This window comes from Giraffa tippelskirchi, chromosome 5 (genome assembly GCF_054371585.1).
Source record: "Giraffa tippelskirchi isolate mGirTip1 chromosome 5, T2T-mGirTip1v1.2.pri, whole genome shotgun sequence".
In the NCBI taxonomy this organism is placed as follows: domain Eukaryota; kingdom Metazoa; phylum Chordata; class Mammalia; order Artiodactyla; family Giraffidae; genus Giraffa; species Giraffa tippelskirchi.
This window is the reverse complement of record NC_137279.1, coordinates 17416285-17434498: the sequence shown is the minus strand read 5'-3', so window position 1 is coordinate 17434498 and position 18214 is coordinate 17416285. Positions and strand designations below refer to the sequence as shown.

Genomic DNA, 18214 nt, shown 5'->3' with positions numbered 1-18214 from the left:
AGTTTGCAAGAGATGTTAATTAAGTCAAAGACATTCAGTAACATCACATTTCTGGTTTTATGAAATTTAAAGTACCTTCTAACTTACATGTCCATTTAATGAAGAATCTTTTCCACCCCCACCCAATCTTTTTTTTTTTAATCATGGGAGGAAACTCAAAATCGGTGATGTCTAAGAGCTAAAGGAGAACTCTGTTTAGCCAGAATCTGAGACTGAACCAGAACTCAGCTTTCTGGAACTGGAGCCCATGAGGCTCTTTCCAACAATGCTGCTGTCTCAGGAGCTGTATCTTGGCAGCTCTGGAAGATAGTCCATCAGTGCCTGGAACACCTGATCTGTGTGGTTCCCATCGGCTTGGCAAAGCTGGGGTTTGGGGTAAGAGACTGGAGATTTTACGTTTTGAGGAATAGAACCTTTCCTTTTGATGTTCTTCTTCCATTTTCAATGGCTAAAATTCTCTTACATATCAGAAGGCAGTTGAGGATTATTCATGGGTGTGACTTTTTTTTCTCCCTGACAAGAGGGTAAATGGAAAAGACCCAGTCTCAGAATTTTCCCCTTTCCATTGACCCCAATTTCTCATCCAATGCAGGTCTCTAATTTTCCTGTTGTGTGCTTTGTGTAGATCCTGACGGGTGAGGACTGGAATGAGGTGATGTACAACGGGATCCGCTCCCAGGGTGGGGTCAGCTCTGGCATGTGGTCTGCTATCTATTTCATTGTGCTCACCTTGTTTGGAAACTGTATCCTTTTAAAATGCTTCTCTGTTCTGCCCGCCTAGACCAGCATGTGAGGAGGAGGAGGTAGCCTTGGTGGCGGTGATGCTGGTGATAGTAGAGGGTGGGTAGCAATGGGGTAGACAGTGTTAGATGTACTGAGAGAAACAAGGATCCCGCTCTTAAGGAACATTTGCTATTTGGGTAAAAGGAGATGAGTATAAATAAGAGTATCATCCTAGTTATCAGATATCATAGCATCCAGGTTATCAGATTATCATCACAGATAAAATCATATGAGTCTGTTATAGTACATGATTGGAGGGACTATGAACTGGGGAAAATAAGAGAGGACAGAGATCTAAAATAGTAACTAGATTATAATATTAATGAATTAATTATATGTTTTCTTTTACTTAAACATTTATTTTTAAGTATAGTAGATTTACAATGTTATATTAATTTTAGGTGTATAGAAAAATGTTTCAGTTATATATACATATATATATGTGTGTATATATATATATATATATTCTTTTTCAGACTCTTCTCCTTTATAGGTTATTACAAAATATCAAGTATAGTTGCTGGTGCTATACAGTAGGTCTTTGTTGGTTTTCTATTTTATTTATAGTAATGGGTATAGGTTAATTCCAAAATCCTAATTTAACACTTCCCTTCTTTGTCTTTTAATAATAGTAACCATAAGTTTGTTTTCTATGTCCGTGGGTCTATTTTTATTCTGTATATAAGTTCATTTGTATCATTTTTTTTTTTAAGATTCCACATATAGGGGATATCATATTATATTTGCCTTTGTCTGGCTTACGTCACTTAGGATGATATTCTGTAGGTCTATCCACATTGCTGCACATCATTAGCTCATTATTTTTATGGCTAATACTCCACTGTATAAACATCCCATATCTTCTTTATCCATTCATGTGTTGATGGACGTTTAGGTTGCTTCCATGTCTTGCTTATTGTAAATAGTGCTCCAGTGAACATTAGGGTGCATGTATCTTTTCAAATTATGATTTTCTCCAGATATATGTCCAGGAGTGGGATTTCTGGATCATATGGTAGTTCTCTATGTTAACAGAGAACAGAGCCTTCCACCTAATAAGTTCTCAAAAATATTAGTATTTTTATTAATGCTAACACTGCTGAGCATAGCTAGCGTTTATCATACTTGTGCTATTCATAAGACCTCATACTAAGTGGTTTTCAGGCACCATTTCATCTAATCCTTACCTTACAAATCTTAGAGGAAATAAGTTGATCAAAGTCAATTACTAAATTATAATGGGAGACTAGAAAATAAGTGCATTTAATTCCCAAACCCATGACTGGTCTTGGGATCTAGACAAGGAAGGTTTAGGTTTTAATCCCAGCAGCTCTGCTTACCAGCTGTGTGGCCTTGGGAAAGTCACTTAACCTCTCTGAGCTTCTAGTTTTCACATCTGAAAAGAGGAAACAATATCTATGTCCTTCATTAGTTGTCAATAGTAAAATGCGATAGTTTACTTGAATATTCCACAGACCAGAAACTTCTACATGATGTTTTGGGAAAGTGGAACTTGTCTTGAATTGAGATCACTCGAGTGAAAAGGGGATAGCCATGTGTTGCAACTGTATTTTTGCCTTTTCCATAGTCTCACAGAGCATAGATGTTCCTTTAAGTTTTCTGCTCTGAAAACTTCTAAGGGCCAGAGCAGACTATAAACAAACATGAGAAACCCATATAAAGAAAGCTCGGCAGTGAGTCACAGAAATGGAAGCCCAGTTTGCCTTAACAACGGCACCTTAATTTTCCTGTTAGTCTGAGGGTAGGCAGACCTGGACTTTTGTGCTAAAACAGATATATGTTCCATAACACATGGGCCTTGAGGATATTTGGAAAATTGGAACTTCTGAGGTTAGAGCATGGAATAGAAATGGGCTCCATAATGATCTTGTGTGCCCTGAGACATTTTGTTAAATGAAATATGGGAGCCTCCCAGGACAAGAAGATTGAGATATGTTAGCATCCCATTACTGAGAGATAATAATGAGATTCTACGGACTCATTACTTTTTTTCATCTTTAAGGTCAGACTAGCATGACTGATTTAGGTGGGCTTCAATTCCAGCCTCCTGGAAAGGAGAGATGAACTCCTACCTCTTGTTCCCTACCAGTCTTGTTCAGTGGTTCTCTATTCGATGTTGCTGTAATTAGAGGCTGTAGCTGTGCAAAGGCCTCCTCCCTCCATCTCCCCCTTCCCTGGGGGGTTTGATTCAGGTATATTTCTTTGTCTGGTGCAAAGAGATGATATGTGGAAGGAGAGAAGACATATTCTCTTTCAAACAGAGCTGCATAACATCTCTTTCCCTCCCTGCCACAGTCCCTGCTTAAGTGACTCTGTCCCTACTGGTGTCCCAGACAGGAAAGGCATGGAGATGCCCTCTCAGCCTTGCTGGGACTCCTTTTGCTTTTCTTTCTTTCCTATCCTTAACTCATTGCCCCAGACACACTGCTAAATGTGTTCTTGGCCATTGCTGTGGACAATCTGGCCAATGCCCAGGAGCTGACCAAGGTGAGCCTTGTTCGCTAGGGATCCAATGGTTCTCTGGGCCATTCGGTGCCCACTAGGCTTTGGGGCTACCTCCAGAAGCCTGCATTACCTGGCTCAGGCCTGCTGGGAAGGCCCCTTCTGGGAGCTCCTGGAGAACTACACGTGGACACCTGGAGAGCTACACGTGTCCATGAAAGGAGCCTGGTTCACTCTCACTGAGTTTGCTGAGCCTTGGACCAGATGGGATCTCTCATTGGATATTGAAGATGGTCACTTAGTCACTGCAGACTCACAAAGATAGCCTTTGCAGGCTTATGACTTGGAAAATAGAGAAAACACCAGAGTCTTAGATTTAAGTTCCACCTCTGCTTCTGTGACCTGTGGCTGTGTGACCTCAATCATGTGCCTTTACCTTTCTGGGTTTGAGGGTGAGAGGATCTAGGACTGTGGCTGTTGGGGTATCCCAGTGCTCACTTCATCTTGGGGGAAGTTTCCATGAGTTTCAAAGAAGCCAGACACCATATTTCTCAAAGAACAGTTCCTTTCTTTCCTCTGAGTCATGTCTTCAGGCCTAGAGGCAATACAATTGCAGTGGGATTATCTAGGGAGTTGAGTGAAACCTTCTCCCCGCATAATACAAATTTGGTTTAAAGCAAAATCCATAGCATCCTAGTGATGTTTATGAGCTTTTTCCATGTATTCCTTGAGGGTTACCTGCTCTTCTCTGCATTCTCAAGGATCTTCTTACCTGCAGACAGGGTAAGCTCTAGTAGCTGAAAAGCTGGCTGTGAGTCACACATCTGTCATTTACTGGCCCTTTTAGCTTAGACTTGACCCCTGGTCTCTATTAATGTTGCCTCCTTCATCTGTAAAAAAGGGAATGCTATATCTGCCTTGCATACCTCTCCAGGAGGACAGCAAGGATCAAGCAAAAGGACGTGTGTAAAAACCAGCTGTGGGTTACACATCTGTCACTTACTGGCCCTTTTAGCTTAGACCTGACCCCTGGTCTCTATTAATGTTGCTTCCTTCATCTGTAAAAAAGGGAATGCTATATCTGCCTTGCATACCTCTCAGGAGGACAGCAAGGATGAAGCAAAAGGACGTGTGTAAAAACCAGAGCAGTCTTTGAAGACGTATGTATTCTTAGTAGCTCTAGTCATTTTACCTGAACTGGGTTTCCGTGGTGTCATCACATAGAAAGACGTTTATAAGCTGGAGTGTGGGCAAGGGGCTGAAGTCCCTGCCTGAGCACCAGGGTGGGGGTCACTTAGCTGTGCAGGGAAGAGGGTATGATGAGGAGTGTGGCGTTCACCTCAGGGCCTCTGCCTGGAAGGTCCTCCTCCATCACTTCTGGACACTGCAGAGCATCCGAGAAGTGTCAGCTCTGGCCTCTGACCTCTACAGCCCTGGCCACCTCCACCGAGGGCTGGGGTTTGGGGTAGACCTTCAAGTCTCTCCTGAGGAATCATGGGGGGCCTGTGGGGCAGGATGGGGGCTAGAACAGCTGGCCGCACCAGGGCTGTGGAGGCTGCTGTCTCAGGAGGCCTGACTGCTAGTTACTGGAGGTCTGTGAGCCAACCTGACCTCACTCTGCCTGTTTCACCTCTTCCTCTGCTTTCCTCGCTTCTCCAGGTCTCCAGAAGCTCCCTCAGCCCTTCTGGGCAGGGCCGAGGAAGCTACTCTCCTTCATGGGGATCCCAGACAACGCCATCTCTACTTTGTGTCTAGGATGAACAGGAAGAAGAGGAGGCCTTCAACCAGAAGCATGCGCTGCAGAAGGCCAAGGAGGTCAGCCCGATGTCTGCACCCAACATGCCTTCCATCGAGTGAGTCACTGTCCCCACGTCACAGACCCCTGGGCTCCTGTGTCGACAGCCCAGGGCTGAGTTCCACAGCTGTTGACTCTTGGAGGGCTCCTGCTCTGTGCGAGGAAGCGTCCTGTGAATACAGTAGTGAGCAAAACAGGGTCTCTTTTTTCACAGAACTTTTATTTCAGTGAGCAAGATAGCTGATAAATGCACAGAAATTATTTAGATAGAACTTCTCTAAAATAAGTAAAACAGGGTACTAAGGCAGAGGAATAGGAATTGGGTACAGTACCTTTGGGCAATTTGGGAGGAGTTCTCTGAAGAGAGGATGTTTAAGCAGAGACCTAAATATGTAGAAGATGGTTGCATGACATTATGAAGATGGAACATTCCCAGCAGGGCCCCAGTGTGGCTGGTGTGGAGGCAGCAAGGGGAAAGAGAAGAAGGTAGGGCCGGGGGGGTCCCAAAGGTTCAAGTGAAGGACTTTTGCTTTTGTTCTGATTACAACTGTAGGAGGGTCTAGAGGAGAAGGATGGGTAGGATTTGATTTATATTTGAAAAGGTCACTCTGCTCTGTGGAGAATGGACTGAAGGGGCCCAGACTGGAGGCAGGAAGACAGAGATTGGCTCTTAGGGTAAAGCAGTGAGAGTTGGTGGTGGTTTAGACCATGATAGTAGCAACAGAGGAGATGAGAATTCATCTCACTCAGTCTGTATTTGGAGGGAGAACCAATAGGATGAGCTGATAGAATAAATGTGATGGAAGTAGGGATGAAAAAAAAAAGGAGAAACAAACATTTCTCCCAGGTTTTAAGGTTTAATGCCTGTGTAACTGGAGAGGTGGTAGTAGTATTTACGGCTCACCTGAAGATGGTGGAAATCCAATATTCTTTCTGATGGCATTAAATTTGAGATGCATATAAGGCAAGCAAGTGAAAATGTCAAATGGGCTGTTGGCCAACGTGAGTCTGAAGCTCAGAAGTCAGGGTTAGAAATAAGGATTGGGGGAGCATTTGCATTTGAATGGCATTTAGGCTGTCATCCCAGGCAAGTTGACCCAGGGAGAGGTGGGCTCAGAGGCTGAGGCCAGAAGCCAGAGAGCACCCCGTGTTCAAGGAGAAACCCACGAGGAGAACAGGTGAGTGTGTTGTCCTGGAGACGTGGAGAAGAACATGCTTCTGGAAGGAGGAGGTGGATAGAGGAGCTCAGGACTACTGAAAGATCACGTAAGATGAGGACAGAAAAGGGAGCATTGAATTTGGCAAAGTGAACACTGTTAGTGAACTTCATAAGAGCCGTTTAAGTGGCCCAGTGGGAACGAAATCCAGTTGGAGTGGATTAGAGAGAGACTAGGGGGTGGTACATTAGAGCCGCCAGTGTAGACTCTCTTGGCAGATCCAGCCTGTCCCTGGTGGCTGCTGGTGGAACTAGCAGACCGTGGGGACCTTTGGGCAGCTGACCTCTGCGTGGCACTGGGGGAGGGCCTTGGGGGAGAGGCTGAGAAGTGACCACAGATCCACTGAATTCCTTTTGGGGCTTCTGGGCCCACAGGAGGACTGAGTGAGGGGCCCTGGGGTATGGCTGGGGAGAGTCTGAGGCACCTGACAGCTGGACCTGTGTCCAGCTGGACCCAGACCCTGTCATCTGTTAACCTGAAACTGATCAGCAAGGAGCCCTTCCCTTCCCAGAGCTCATGTGAAGGGCTCTCAATGTCCTTGGCTTCACCTTATAGGGACATTCCAGAGTTATGTGTGGGACCCCCTCCCCTACATGGCTGTCCTCTTGTTCACACCTTTCAAAACTGAAGGAAGGCCTGCCCTCTGGGCCCCTCCTCTGTGAGTGAGAAAAAAACTCACTACAAAATTCATTGAAGATCGATAAAGATGAAACGACTCCTTCCTCCCTAGAATATTCTCTGAGCCTCGAGCAGTTTCTACCCCACTTTCCCTGCACTCATGAGTTTGGGCTAAAAATAAATACACACAGGTATCCAAACATGCTGGTGGGTGGAGCTGGCTGCCACTTGAGGAGTGGGTGGTTCTATTTCCTGAGATGAGGAAACCTGGAGGAGGAGTGGGTTTGGAGATATCAGGGGGAAGGATGCTTGGCCCAGAGTGGAAACTCACTATTTATGGAATGAAAGAATGAATGAGATGCTGGTAGGCACAGGGCCGTAGGGAGTGAGCTTTGTGCGTATCCGGGCACAGTGAGGTGGGAGGGGTGCTGTAACCATCTCAGGTGAGTAGAGATTAGTGCTTTGGATGCAATGGGTGTGCTGCTGGCTGAACAACAGAGAGTGTTTGGACATGCAGGCCAAGATCCCTCACTTCCAGAATACAGTATGGCTGCGTTCGAATGTGGCAGCTAGAACATTGTTACAAACCAAAAGACCTAAGGGCTAGACATAGCTCTGTCCCTCAGTACTGTGACCTTAGAGCGAGAACCTCTTAGCATCTCAGAGTCCCTGTTTCTCCATCTTTGAAATGAAGAATACCAGCCACCCGTCCTGGTCCACATGGTCCTTGCAGGGTGTGTGTGAGGTCACATGCGTGTGAATTGGGGAGATGCTTCTCTGTGTGATTGTAGGAAAGTTGAAGATGTACTAATGGTTGTGATGGATGTGAATCTGGATCTTTGTATGTGCAAGTGGAGAAGTGAAGTTTGAAGTGTGAATCTGCTTTGTGTGGAAATAAGAGATTGGTTTTCTCTTTGGCCTGGCCTCTGTGTGCGTGTGTACGTGTGCGCACACTTGTGAGCAAGCAGAGAATTCTTCCATGTATTTACCCTCTTCCACACATGCTTCTGGAGGGCCAGTGTGTAATGACTTGAGAATTTGCAAATAGCTGGTGTAAGTGTTAATCGCTCAGTCGTGTCCGACTCTTTGCGACTCAATGGACTGTAGCCTGCCAGGGTCATCTGTCCATGGAATTCTCCAGGCAAGAAGACTGGAGAAGGTTGCCATTTCCTTCTCCAGGGGATCTTCCTGATCCAGGGATCAAACCCAGGTCCCCTGCATAGCTGCAGAGCTATCACTGCATAGCTCGTGGAAAGTGCTTTTCCTGGTGGGCATGCATGCTCCCTGTCTAGAGTGTGTGCCTCTCTTTCTCTGTGCCGCCATGCCTCTTGACATGGCTGCCCCACGTGCATGGCAGCCACCAATGCTGAGGGGTGCTGGGGACCTAGGCACAGGCATCTCCACAGTCTTGGCCAGATCCAGCCCAGGGGTGCTCCTGTGCCCTGCGCCTCTTCAGGCTCAGACCAGCTGCCTCTATCCCCCCTGCCCACCGTGGGCCAGGATACTCTGTGGACGCGGACATGGTGGTTGAGCAGCACTAGTTTGCCTGCATGTTTTCCACAGGTGGATGTCAATTTCATCAGGGAAGGAGCCACATTTGCCAACCTCCCGGGTCCAGGCAGGATCCGTTGGGCCAGACTGGGTTTGTCACCCCAGGAACTGGGGCAGGCTCGTTCCACAAGTGTCCCAGGCACATCTTTCTCCACCTGAGCACTGACCCTGCACTGACAGCTTTATTTTTCCTGTTTGTCTTTGTGGGTGATGCCCTCACCCTACCATTGACCTTCCATTGACCTTGTGGTCGAAAGGACATAGCACGTGTGTGTGTGTAGAAGAGATTTTTCCCTGCGCAAGGCCAGGAAGGGTAATACTTGCTTTACCCAGCTATACGACAGAGTGTTCAAAGCCTTCAGCCAGGGCCACCACATTGCACACGTGCGGAGGGCACCACTCACCTCCTGGGATGTGCGGATGGCAGCTCCAGTGGCAGTGGTGGCCCTGCCTCTGGCCACGGGCCGATGGTGTGCATGCTAGAGCATTTGTTCCCTGCATGTTGTGTGAGATGGGAGGGATGAGCCGGGGAGTCATACCTTTGTGAATATCCTAGATATGATCAGGGGGAAATGAACTTCATCCAAGTTTACAGGGTTTCCAGAATAGGTCTCTGAAGGACACTTAGGTGAAACATGAGTGCCAGCAGGGCTTGAGGACTGAGCATCCAAAGCTTCTATGAACTGATAAACCCTGTGCGTGCCTGCATGTTTGCTTCAACATATTAGATCCGTGTGTTTGCACACAGCAAGGCACCAAGGCCAGTCCCTTGGAGAGTTGATGGTTGGGCGTGTCCAGAGGGCAGCAGGCACCTAGGGGGTTCTGCGCTTCTCCCTGGAGATCAGCTGGTGGCCGTGGGGCTGGCGGGTCCTAGAGGTGGGGGTGAACTGAACCTGTCCGTTTTTCTTCCCCAGAAGAGACAGAAGGAGAAGACACCACATGTCGATGTGGGAGCCACGCAGCAGCCACCTGTATGTGTGTACCGGTCTGCGTGTTTGTGAGTGGTTACGTGTGGGTGCGGGGACACCGTGTCTTTGTCCTTGCCGGGGACAGAGTGGCACCGGGCGTGCACGTGTCAATGGGGGCCGTGGTGTGTGTGTGTGTGTTCCGTGCACATGGTTTGTGGATCTGCCCATCCGCACCCTTCACCATGTGCCTTTCTCAGTGTGCGTCTCAGGTATGTGACCCCGTGTGTAGTTTGCACTTCCGTGTGGCCTGTGAGTGGACATGTGTCGGCGTGGGTTGTTTGTGCCAGTGGGGTGCCTTTCATGCGGGCGCTTGTGGACAGCTCGTGTGGGCCCTAGTGAGGATGCGCATGAGCACCCATGAGCGTCCCCGGCACGGGCTCTAGAGATGCGCCCATGGGCGCATGGGGGTGCAGGTGTAGGCATCCACCCTCCACCACCTGTGGAAGCCCACCCTGGGTCATGTTTGTGTGTTCCTGCCGCCACGTGAATGGTCAGCTAGGCCTCCAAGCTGAACTGTTCAGCGGTAGTTTTGAGTATGAGCTGCTCGTGGTCGCTGGACATAGCGTCCCTTGGATTTTATCAGTGGTTGTGGAAGAGACCCCCCCGCATCCCTGTGACGGTCATGCCCAAACTTTTTGTAACGTTGGTCTGCTCCCTGCTGTGGTCAGTCTCCTTTGAATAGGACCTGCCCTTGTACTTCTCAGCCTTAGCTCTCCCAGGCTGGCATGGGAAAGGAAAAGAGAGGGAGAGAAGGAGGAAGAAAGGCCTCTGACCTTGGTGCGCACAGAGCAAGTACAGGTTGATGCCCTGAAGCGAAGGGGAGCGAGCAGTGAAGACCTGGCAAACGTCGTACCACTGTCTGCAGGCCCTGGCCACCGCTGCCCTCACCCCTCCTCAGCTATTTCAGGGCAGGGATCAGAGCGGGAGACCCCACAAGACTGGGGGCACTGGTCCAACCGCCCACGCGGCCCCTCGCATTTTTCTGTGCTTCCTGTCTGCAGGTCCTGGGCTCTCCCGTTTGCTCCCCCACCGTGTGCTTCCCCCGACCCCGTGCCCCGGCCGCCGAGGGCTGGTCAGGGCCCCCGTGGCCGCCCTCCCCGGCCCTTGGCCAGCAGTTCTGACCTCGCCCTCGCCTTCTCCCCTTTGCCAGGAGGGAGCGGAGGCGCCGGCATCACATGTCCGTATGGGAGCAGCGAACCAGCCAGTTGAGGAGACACATGCAGATGTCCAGCCAGGAGGCCCTCAACAAGGAGGAGGCCCCACCCATGAACCCCCTCAACCCTCTCAACCCTCTGAGCCCCCTCAACCCACTCAACGCCCACCCCAGCCTCTACCGGAGACCCCGGCCCATCGAGGGGCTGGCCCTGGGCCTGGGGCTGGAGAAGTGTGAGGAAGAGCGCGTCAGCCGCGGGGGGTCCCTCAAGGGGGACGGAGGGGACCTGGCGAGCACCCTAGACAGCCAGAGGAGCCCCCTGGCCCTGGACAAACGGGAGCCGCCCTGGCTGGCCCGGCCCTGTCACGGGAACTGCGACCCGACCCAGCCGGAGGCGGGCGGCGGGGAGACGGTAGTGACCTTCGAGGACCGGGCCCGGCACAGGCAGAGCCAGCGGCGCAGCCGGCACCGCCGTGTCAGGACCGAGGGCAGGGAGCCCTCCTCCACCTCCAGGAGCAGGTCCGCCAGCCAGGAGCGGAGTCTGGACGAAGCTGTGCCTGGCGAGGGGGAGAGGGACCGCGAGCCCAGGGCTGGCCATGGGGGCAAAGAATCCATGATCCAGGAGGAAGAGCGAGAGCGATCCCAGGACTTACGGAGGTAAATGCGACATAGGAGCACCCTGGAGACAGGTAGTGCAGCCCGTGTTAGGGGTTCTTCACTGTAAGCCTTTCTGAACCTCAGTTTCCCCTTTTGTATAATACACCTTTTATGAAGTACACATCAACACAATAGCAGTGAGATCTGTTCCCCTGGAAACCAGGGCATCTCCTGTTGGGAGTGAGGAGGGCATGATGGGCAGAAGTAAGCCGATGGATGCCGCCCCGGTGGACCTCAGCTCCTCTGCCTGGTGACGGGGGAGACAGTGGGTGCCACGTGCTCTCCAGCAGGGCCACGCAGACTCCCCTCACCTTTCCCTCTCGCCAGGCATAGCAGCCGTTTCAGAATTGCTTCCCGATGTGAGCAGCAGCTGTCTTCTCCTCTGTCTTCACAGGACCAACAGTCTGATGGTGCCCAGAGGCTCTGGGCTGGCAGGAGCCCTGGATGAGGCCGACACACCCCTTGTCCCACCCCAGCCAGAGCGGGAAGTGAGGAAGGATGCAGCCCTGACGCAGGAGCAGGAGCCAGAGGGGAGCAGTGAGCAGGCTCTGCTGGGGGACGTGCAGCTGGACATGGGCCGGGTCAGCCAGAGCGAGCCCGACCTCTCCTGCGTCACAACCAACACGGACAAGGCCGCCACTGAGAGCACCAGCGTCTCTGTCACCATCCCCGACGTGGGCCCCTTGGTGGACTCAACCGTGGTGCACAGTGAGGACACAGGGCCCATCCCCCTCCCCCCACACCACCCCCCCTGCCCTGGGGGCTGGGGGAGGCATGGTTCTGGAGTCGTCCCTGGAAAGCTGCAAGGAAAACCCCACCAGTGGGATGGAATTCTTCTTCAACGTGAAAAGAATAGCAGCAGTTTTATCCCCGTTTGCAAGAGAACTAAGCTAGAATTTTCTCAATCTTAAGTTTTACCCATAAAATGTCGTTCAGCCCGTGGCCCCGCTAGAGTCTTCAGAGAGATCGCATGTGATTCCGTACACATTTGTCTACTCAGCTATTTAATTTATTTTGTGGATATCTGATGGCATATTCTCTGGGCCGCCCCTCCCCCAGGTACTCGGGCACCTGATAAGTTAGGGGACCGTTGCTGGCAGGTGGGCCCATGTTGGCCCTGATTCTGCTCAGCATGTGGCCTCCAAAAACCCCGTCTCTCTCGAGGCCTCAGTTTATCATCTGTGAAATGAGAGCATTGAACCAGATGACCTCTGAGACCTTCCTCTGTGCTAACATTTCTTGAATCTTTTATTGACTGTCTTTCTCCTAGGAGCTTTTAGTCACACTTTCTCTCACAGTTCCCGGAGGTGGTGGATATTCATCTGTGAGAGCTTAAAGGGAAACACATCCCCAAAGCACTTACCCCATACCCATCCATGCCCCAACCCCACACGCATCTCTACATAACCCCACCACCATCTGTCCCCTTGGCACTGAATTGTGACCACAGGATCCCACTCTTGACTTTTTCCCCCATATTTTTTTCTTTTCACAAAACAGTCCTCTCTCCCTGTTTTTCTTTCTCTCACTGCTCTTTCTCCATTTCTTCACCTTCTCAAAGTGAAATACATCTCAAAGTATTCTTCCGAATGCCGGTGCTACTTTATAATCTCACATGTCCAGTAACCCCTGCTGTCTTGTTTAATTTTGTGCGCTAATAAGGAAGTGTTTTGGGGCCCTCTTTTATGAGGGTCGTAGTAGTGTGTGTCTCATAAAAGAGGGTTGGGCTTCCCTGGTGGCTCAGGGAAGAATCTGCCTGCAGTGCAGGAGACCTGGGTTTCATCCCTGGGTCAAGAAGATCCCTTGGAGTAGGGGATGGCAGCCCACTCCAGTATTCTTGCCTGCAGAATTCCATGGACAGAGGAGCCTGGCAGGCTATAGTCCGTGGGGTCACAAAGAGTCAGACACAACTAAGCGACTGACACACACTCTTATGAGGCACAATGTTAAGAAAGTTTGACTCTCTTCTGTTCTCATTCTGGGGCTGGTCCCTGACCTTGGTCATGGGTAAGAGTGTGTTATCAGAGGGGTTTTGGACGCTTTGGATGACTTACCTTTTGGAAGGACCTGGAAGGGGTCAGGACTTTGGAGGTTCGCTACTTACACAGGGCTCCAGGGCAGAACCATTCACTGAATGGGAATGTGGGAGAGCTGCCCCTGCCCCACTCTGATGGCCTCATCCTCTCTGCCACTCGCCCTGCACTGGGCCTTCCACGTGGAAACTGAGAGTAGAGGCCCAGCCGCCCCACTGGGTCTCTGCTTCTTCATCCTCTCAATCCTGGGAGAAGTCATAGACCCATCTTCGCATGAATGTTCCATTCTCATTTCTGCATTAATCAGGACTGGAACAAGAACAGCCAGAAGGGCAGCCACAGACAGAGTCATGGCTTCTTAAAATCTTCCATTGCAGTGTGGTTTCATTGAAAGGAGATAGAATTTTGAATTGGGAATGTTTACCAGCTGTATGGGGCTTCCCTGGTAGCTCAACTGGTAAAGAATCTGCCTGCAATGCAAGAGACCCTGATTTGATTTCTGGGTTAGGAAGATTCCCTGTAGAAGGGACAGGCTACCCACTCCATTATTCTTGGGCTTCCCTGGTGGCTCAGACGGTAAAGAATCCACCTGCAATGCGGGAGACCTGGGTTCAATCCCTGGGTCAGGAAGATCCCCTGGAAGAGGGCATGGCAATCCACTCTAGTATTTTTGCCTGGAGAATCCCCATGGACAGAGGAGCCTGGTGGGCTACAGTCCATGGGGTCCCAAAGAATGATCCACGACTGAGCCACTAAGCACCACACCAGCTGTATGACCTTAGGATAGGTCCTTGAATTCCCTGAACTTCAGCTTTCCCATCTGTAGAAGGGGAATAATAATATATGCCATTCAGGTGTACCAATGTGAAAAATGCCATAAGTAAATACACATAAAGAATCCAGATTTTAGATAGAAGTAATTTTTTGTAAACTTTACAACAGAAACAACCATTCTCTTTCACCTAGGGAAACATGATTGTTATTTATATGGCACAAAAGGCTCTACCACCTGAAATTAGGGCAAGGTTAAGGCTAGGAAGAGAGCCTGGGCTTCACTCAGTGTAATTTAACAGACACCCTGACCTTCACAGGCACCTTTCTGGGCAGTTAGCTAGCTCCCTCTCCCACCTTCTCGTCCCATCCCCAGTGGAAAATGAAGGGCACCATTCTTCATGTAGCAAGGTTTTTGAAGAGTTCCACACGTTCTTCTTGCAGTCAGCAACAAGACTGATGGAGAAGCCAGCCCCTTGAAAGAGGCGGAGGTCAGAGAGGAGGAGGAGGAGGTGGAGAAGCAGCAGCAGAAGAAGGAGAAGCGTGAGACTGGCAAAGCCATGGTGCCCCACAGCTCGATGTTCATCTTCAGCACCACCAACCCGTAAGACACCCTCCATTGCCACCTCCCTGTGGTGCTGGAGGTTTGAGCCAGGGCAGGGTGATGGGAAGGAAGGATGAGGGTCCAGTCTTCCTCCTGAGCCTTCCTGGTGGAATATGGCCAGATACCTGAAAGCCTCCAGGATGCTCACTAGTTGAGGTGGGTCGTGGAATTAATGAGCAGCCTCTGAACTCTGTGCCCATAGTTTAAAGAGTCATTTAAGATAGAAGAATATGAGCAATGTCAGAGGAAAGGACCCTTCATCTACCCTTTGGTTAGTAGGTTGCGGGGAAGGTTGGGAAGGGAGGACATCCACTTGGGATGTGTCACCAAATATTCCAGAGGTGGACCGAGCTGAGAATAGGAAGCTTAGGATAACTGGGTCATCCATTGGCTGCCCTGCACATCAGTTTTGAAGTGGGTGTGTTCCTCAGAGCAGTGTCATGGCCATGAGACAGGGTGGGCAAGGAAGAATCTGGAAGGTTAGATTCAGGAAAGACGAGATGTTGAAAGAGAAGCTGCCTTCTGCCCAGGAAGTGAGCAAGATGTATACATACACCAGCTTCGGGGTCTCGGAAGACAAGAAGGCTTTCAGTGACCATGTGGGCAGTATTCCGGCACGGCCCTAGGAAGGAAGGAACCTGGGCTAAGAGATGTCAGGCCAACCAAGGCCAGGATGCAGTCAGTGTATAGAATAGTCACTTTGATCGGAATACCTGTGGCTCGGGCAAACCAGTTGCTGCTTTCATCAGGAATCTTAGAATCAAAGTCTGTTTTTATGTCTCAGGGTTCTTATGATTTCCTTCCTCTGCCCCAGTATCTGTACAGTGAGGGAGTGGACACTGAGGCACAGTGGAAGGCAACGTGTGGCCACCCAAGCATGTGTCTTTTGATGCTGACTGCTGCTCCCCACGGTGCCTCAGATGCGCACACAGATAATGTATCTTGGCTTGCATGCTGCAGCCTCTAACCAATCTGATTACTTTCCCCCACTGGGGCTTTAAATCAAGGGTGGTGCCTGAGAAATTAAATTGCTCTCCCCACGGCTTCCTCTGGCCAGGGCCTGGCTGTCTGGAGGAGGCTGATGTGTATAGGGGTGTAGTGGAAGGATGGGGTGGGAGGGAAGCAGGGCCGGCTTAGGGCTCGTCCGCTGCCTACAGGATCCGCAGGGCCTGCCACTACATCGTGAACCTGCGCTACTTCGAGATGTGCATCCTCCTGGTGATTGCAGCCAGCAGCATCGCCCTGGCGGCTGAGGACCCTGTCCTGACCAACTCGGAGCGCAACAAAGTGCGTGCACGGGGGCTGTTCGCCAGCCTCCATGGTACCCTGGTGCTCCCCTCTCCTAGGGCCTACCATTTCAACATTAGAGTGAATTAAGGAAGCTTCCTGGAGGATGGAACAGGCTTAAGAAATTGCCCAGCCCTGTTCCTCAGGGCAAAGTAGGAACCATTTCAAGACCAGCCCCCACCCCAACCATACTGCTTACCTTTATGCTCAGCAGTGGGGCCTTACCCCGAGAGTCAGCCAGGGCTTTGAAAGGGGCTTCCATGGTGGCTCAGTGGTAAAGAATTCTGCCAATGCAAGAGATGTGGGTTCAATCCCTGGGTCGGGAAGATCCCCTGGATCAGGAAATGGCAATCCACTCCAGTATTCTTGCCTGGGAAATCCCCATGGATGGAGGAGCCTGGTAGGCTACACTCCATTGGGTCGCAGAGAGTTGAGTCCAACTGATTGACTCAACCACAACTGCTACCATCCATGGGTTGGATGTAGGGTCTGACCTAGGGGTATGGGTGAAGTTGGGGCCCTTCAGTTCTACATGGGAAGCTGAAATAACTTGTGGAGGCCCAGGATGGATATCAGGAGGGATGAGGGGGCGGGGAGGATTGGAACTGACAAGGATCCCAGCAGGGAAGAAATCTGTGGGGCCATTCAGACCCAAGATGTTAAGTTCTGACCACAGGGAGGGAAAGGCCGAGGACTGGCCACCAGATCAAGCAGCCCCAGCAGCATCCATGGCTCCTCTCCTCCCTGCATCAGTTAGCAGTTATAACTCTGAGCTTCTGTTCTGAGGTTGAGATAAGCGGGCCTCGGGGTGGGCATGCAGGGGAGCCTGTGTTTGAGGAGTGCATGTAGCCTGATGGTCTCCACTATGTGTCCTGCAGGTGCTGAGGTATTTTGACTATGTGTTCACTGGCGTGTTCACTTTTGAGATGGTTATAAAGGTAAGAGCCACTAGAGCACCCCTGGACTCGGGGGTTGGAGAGGTCACCCGTCTGCTCCTGTAGGACAGTGCCCTTCCCCAGGGCTGTCACCTCCTAGCCAATGACAGAACCTCAGTAAGGCCTCTGCTGACCCCTCTTCCAGCCTCAGATCCTGACAAGGTCTGTTGTGGCAGGACGTGACCACGTGACTCTCCTTAGACTGGCACAGACCTGTGGGCATGGCCTGGGGAGGAATCAGGTCCCTCCCAGGCAGGCAGTGGGAGTCCCGCAGGCGTAGGGACTGTTCTCACCTCCTCCTCGCGCTTCCTGGTTTGAGCCAGTGTCCCGACCAAGGCTTAGGCAGGGATGAATCTTCCTGGTCTTGTATAGTCCCAGCCGTACTCACTGCCCTCCACTCTGTTCCCTGCCACCCTCACACCCCGCATTTCTATCTTGTTCCCAGCCTCATCCATCTGGGATTGTTCCCATTTGTGCATATGCGGTAATGCCTGGTGCTCTGAGCCACTAATGAAAGGGAGGACTGTGGCAGGGTGCTGGGAGCCAAGGAGTCTAAAGGAACCCTCAGTTCAGTTCAGTCGCTCAGTCGTGTCCGACTCTCTGCGACCCCATGAATTGCAGCACGCCAGGCCTCTCTGTCCATCACCAACTCCCGGAGTCTACCCAAACCCATGTTCATCGAGTCGGTGATGCCATCCAACCATCTCATCCTCTGTCGTCCCCTTCTCCTCCCGCCCCCAATCCTACCCAGCATTAGGGTCTTTTCCAATGAGTCAACCCTTCGCATGAGGTGGCCAAAGTATTGGAGCTTCAGCTTCAACATCAGACCTTCCAATGAACACCCAGGATTGATCTCTTTTAGGATGGATTGATTGGATCTCCTTGCAGTCCAAGAAACTCTCAAGAGTCTTCTCCAACACCACAGTTCAAAAGCATCAATTCTGCGGTGCTCAGCTTTCTTCACCGTCCAACTCTCACATCCATACATGACCACTGGAAAAACCATAGTCTTGACTAGACGGACTTTTGTTGGCAAAGTAATGTCTCTGCTTTTAAACATGCTATCTAGGTTGGCCATAACCTTCCTTCCAAGTAGTAAGCGTCTTTTAATTTCATGGCTGCAATCACCATCAGCAGTGATTCTGGAGCCCAAAAAAGTAAAGTCTGACACTGTTTCCACTGTTTCCCCATCTATTTCCCATGGAGTGATGGGACCAGATGCCATGATCTTAGTTTTCTGAACGTTGAGCTTTAAGCCAACTTTTTCACTCTCCTCCTTCACCTTCATCAAGAGGCTCTTTAGTTCTTCTTCACTTTCTGCCATAAGGGTGGTGTCATCCGCATATCTGAGGTTATTGATATTTCTCCCGGCAATCTTG

The 18214-nt window shown here is 50.5% G+C and overlaps 1 protein-coding gene across 1 annotated transcript in view; it reads left to right on the top strand.

The window, feature by feature from the left end:
• The window catches only part of CACNA1E (calcium voltage-gated channel subunit alpha1 E), a 659107-nt gene that overhangs the window by 574156 nt on the left and 66737 nt on the right, over positions 1–18214 (top strand). Inside the window, exons 22-30 of the mRNA XM_081485817.1 lie at positions 626–743; positions 3224–3291; positions 5002–5099; positions 9342–9398; positions 10546–11205; positions 11600–11913; positions 14454–14613; positions 15771–15900; positions 16779–16838. Coding sequence (XP_081341943.1) covers positions 626–743; positions 3224–3291; positions 5002–5099; positions 9342–9398; positions 10546–11205; positions 11600–11913; positions 14454–14613; positions 15771–15900; positions 16779–16838 — 1665 coding nt within the window. The remainder of the gene's footprint in view (positions 1–625; positions 744–3223; positions 3292–5001; positions 5100–9341; positions 9399–10545; positions 11206–11599; positions 11914–14453; positions 14614–15770; positions 15901–16778; positions 16839–18214) is intronic.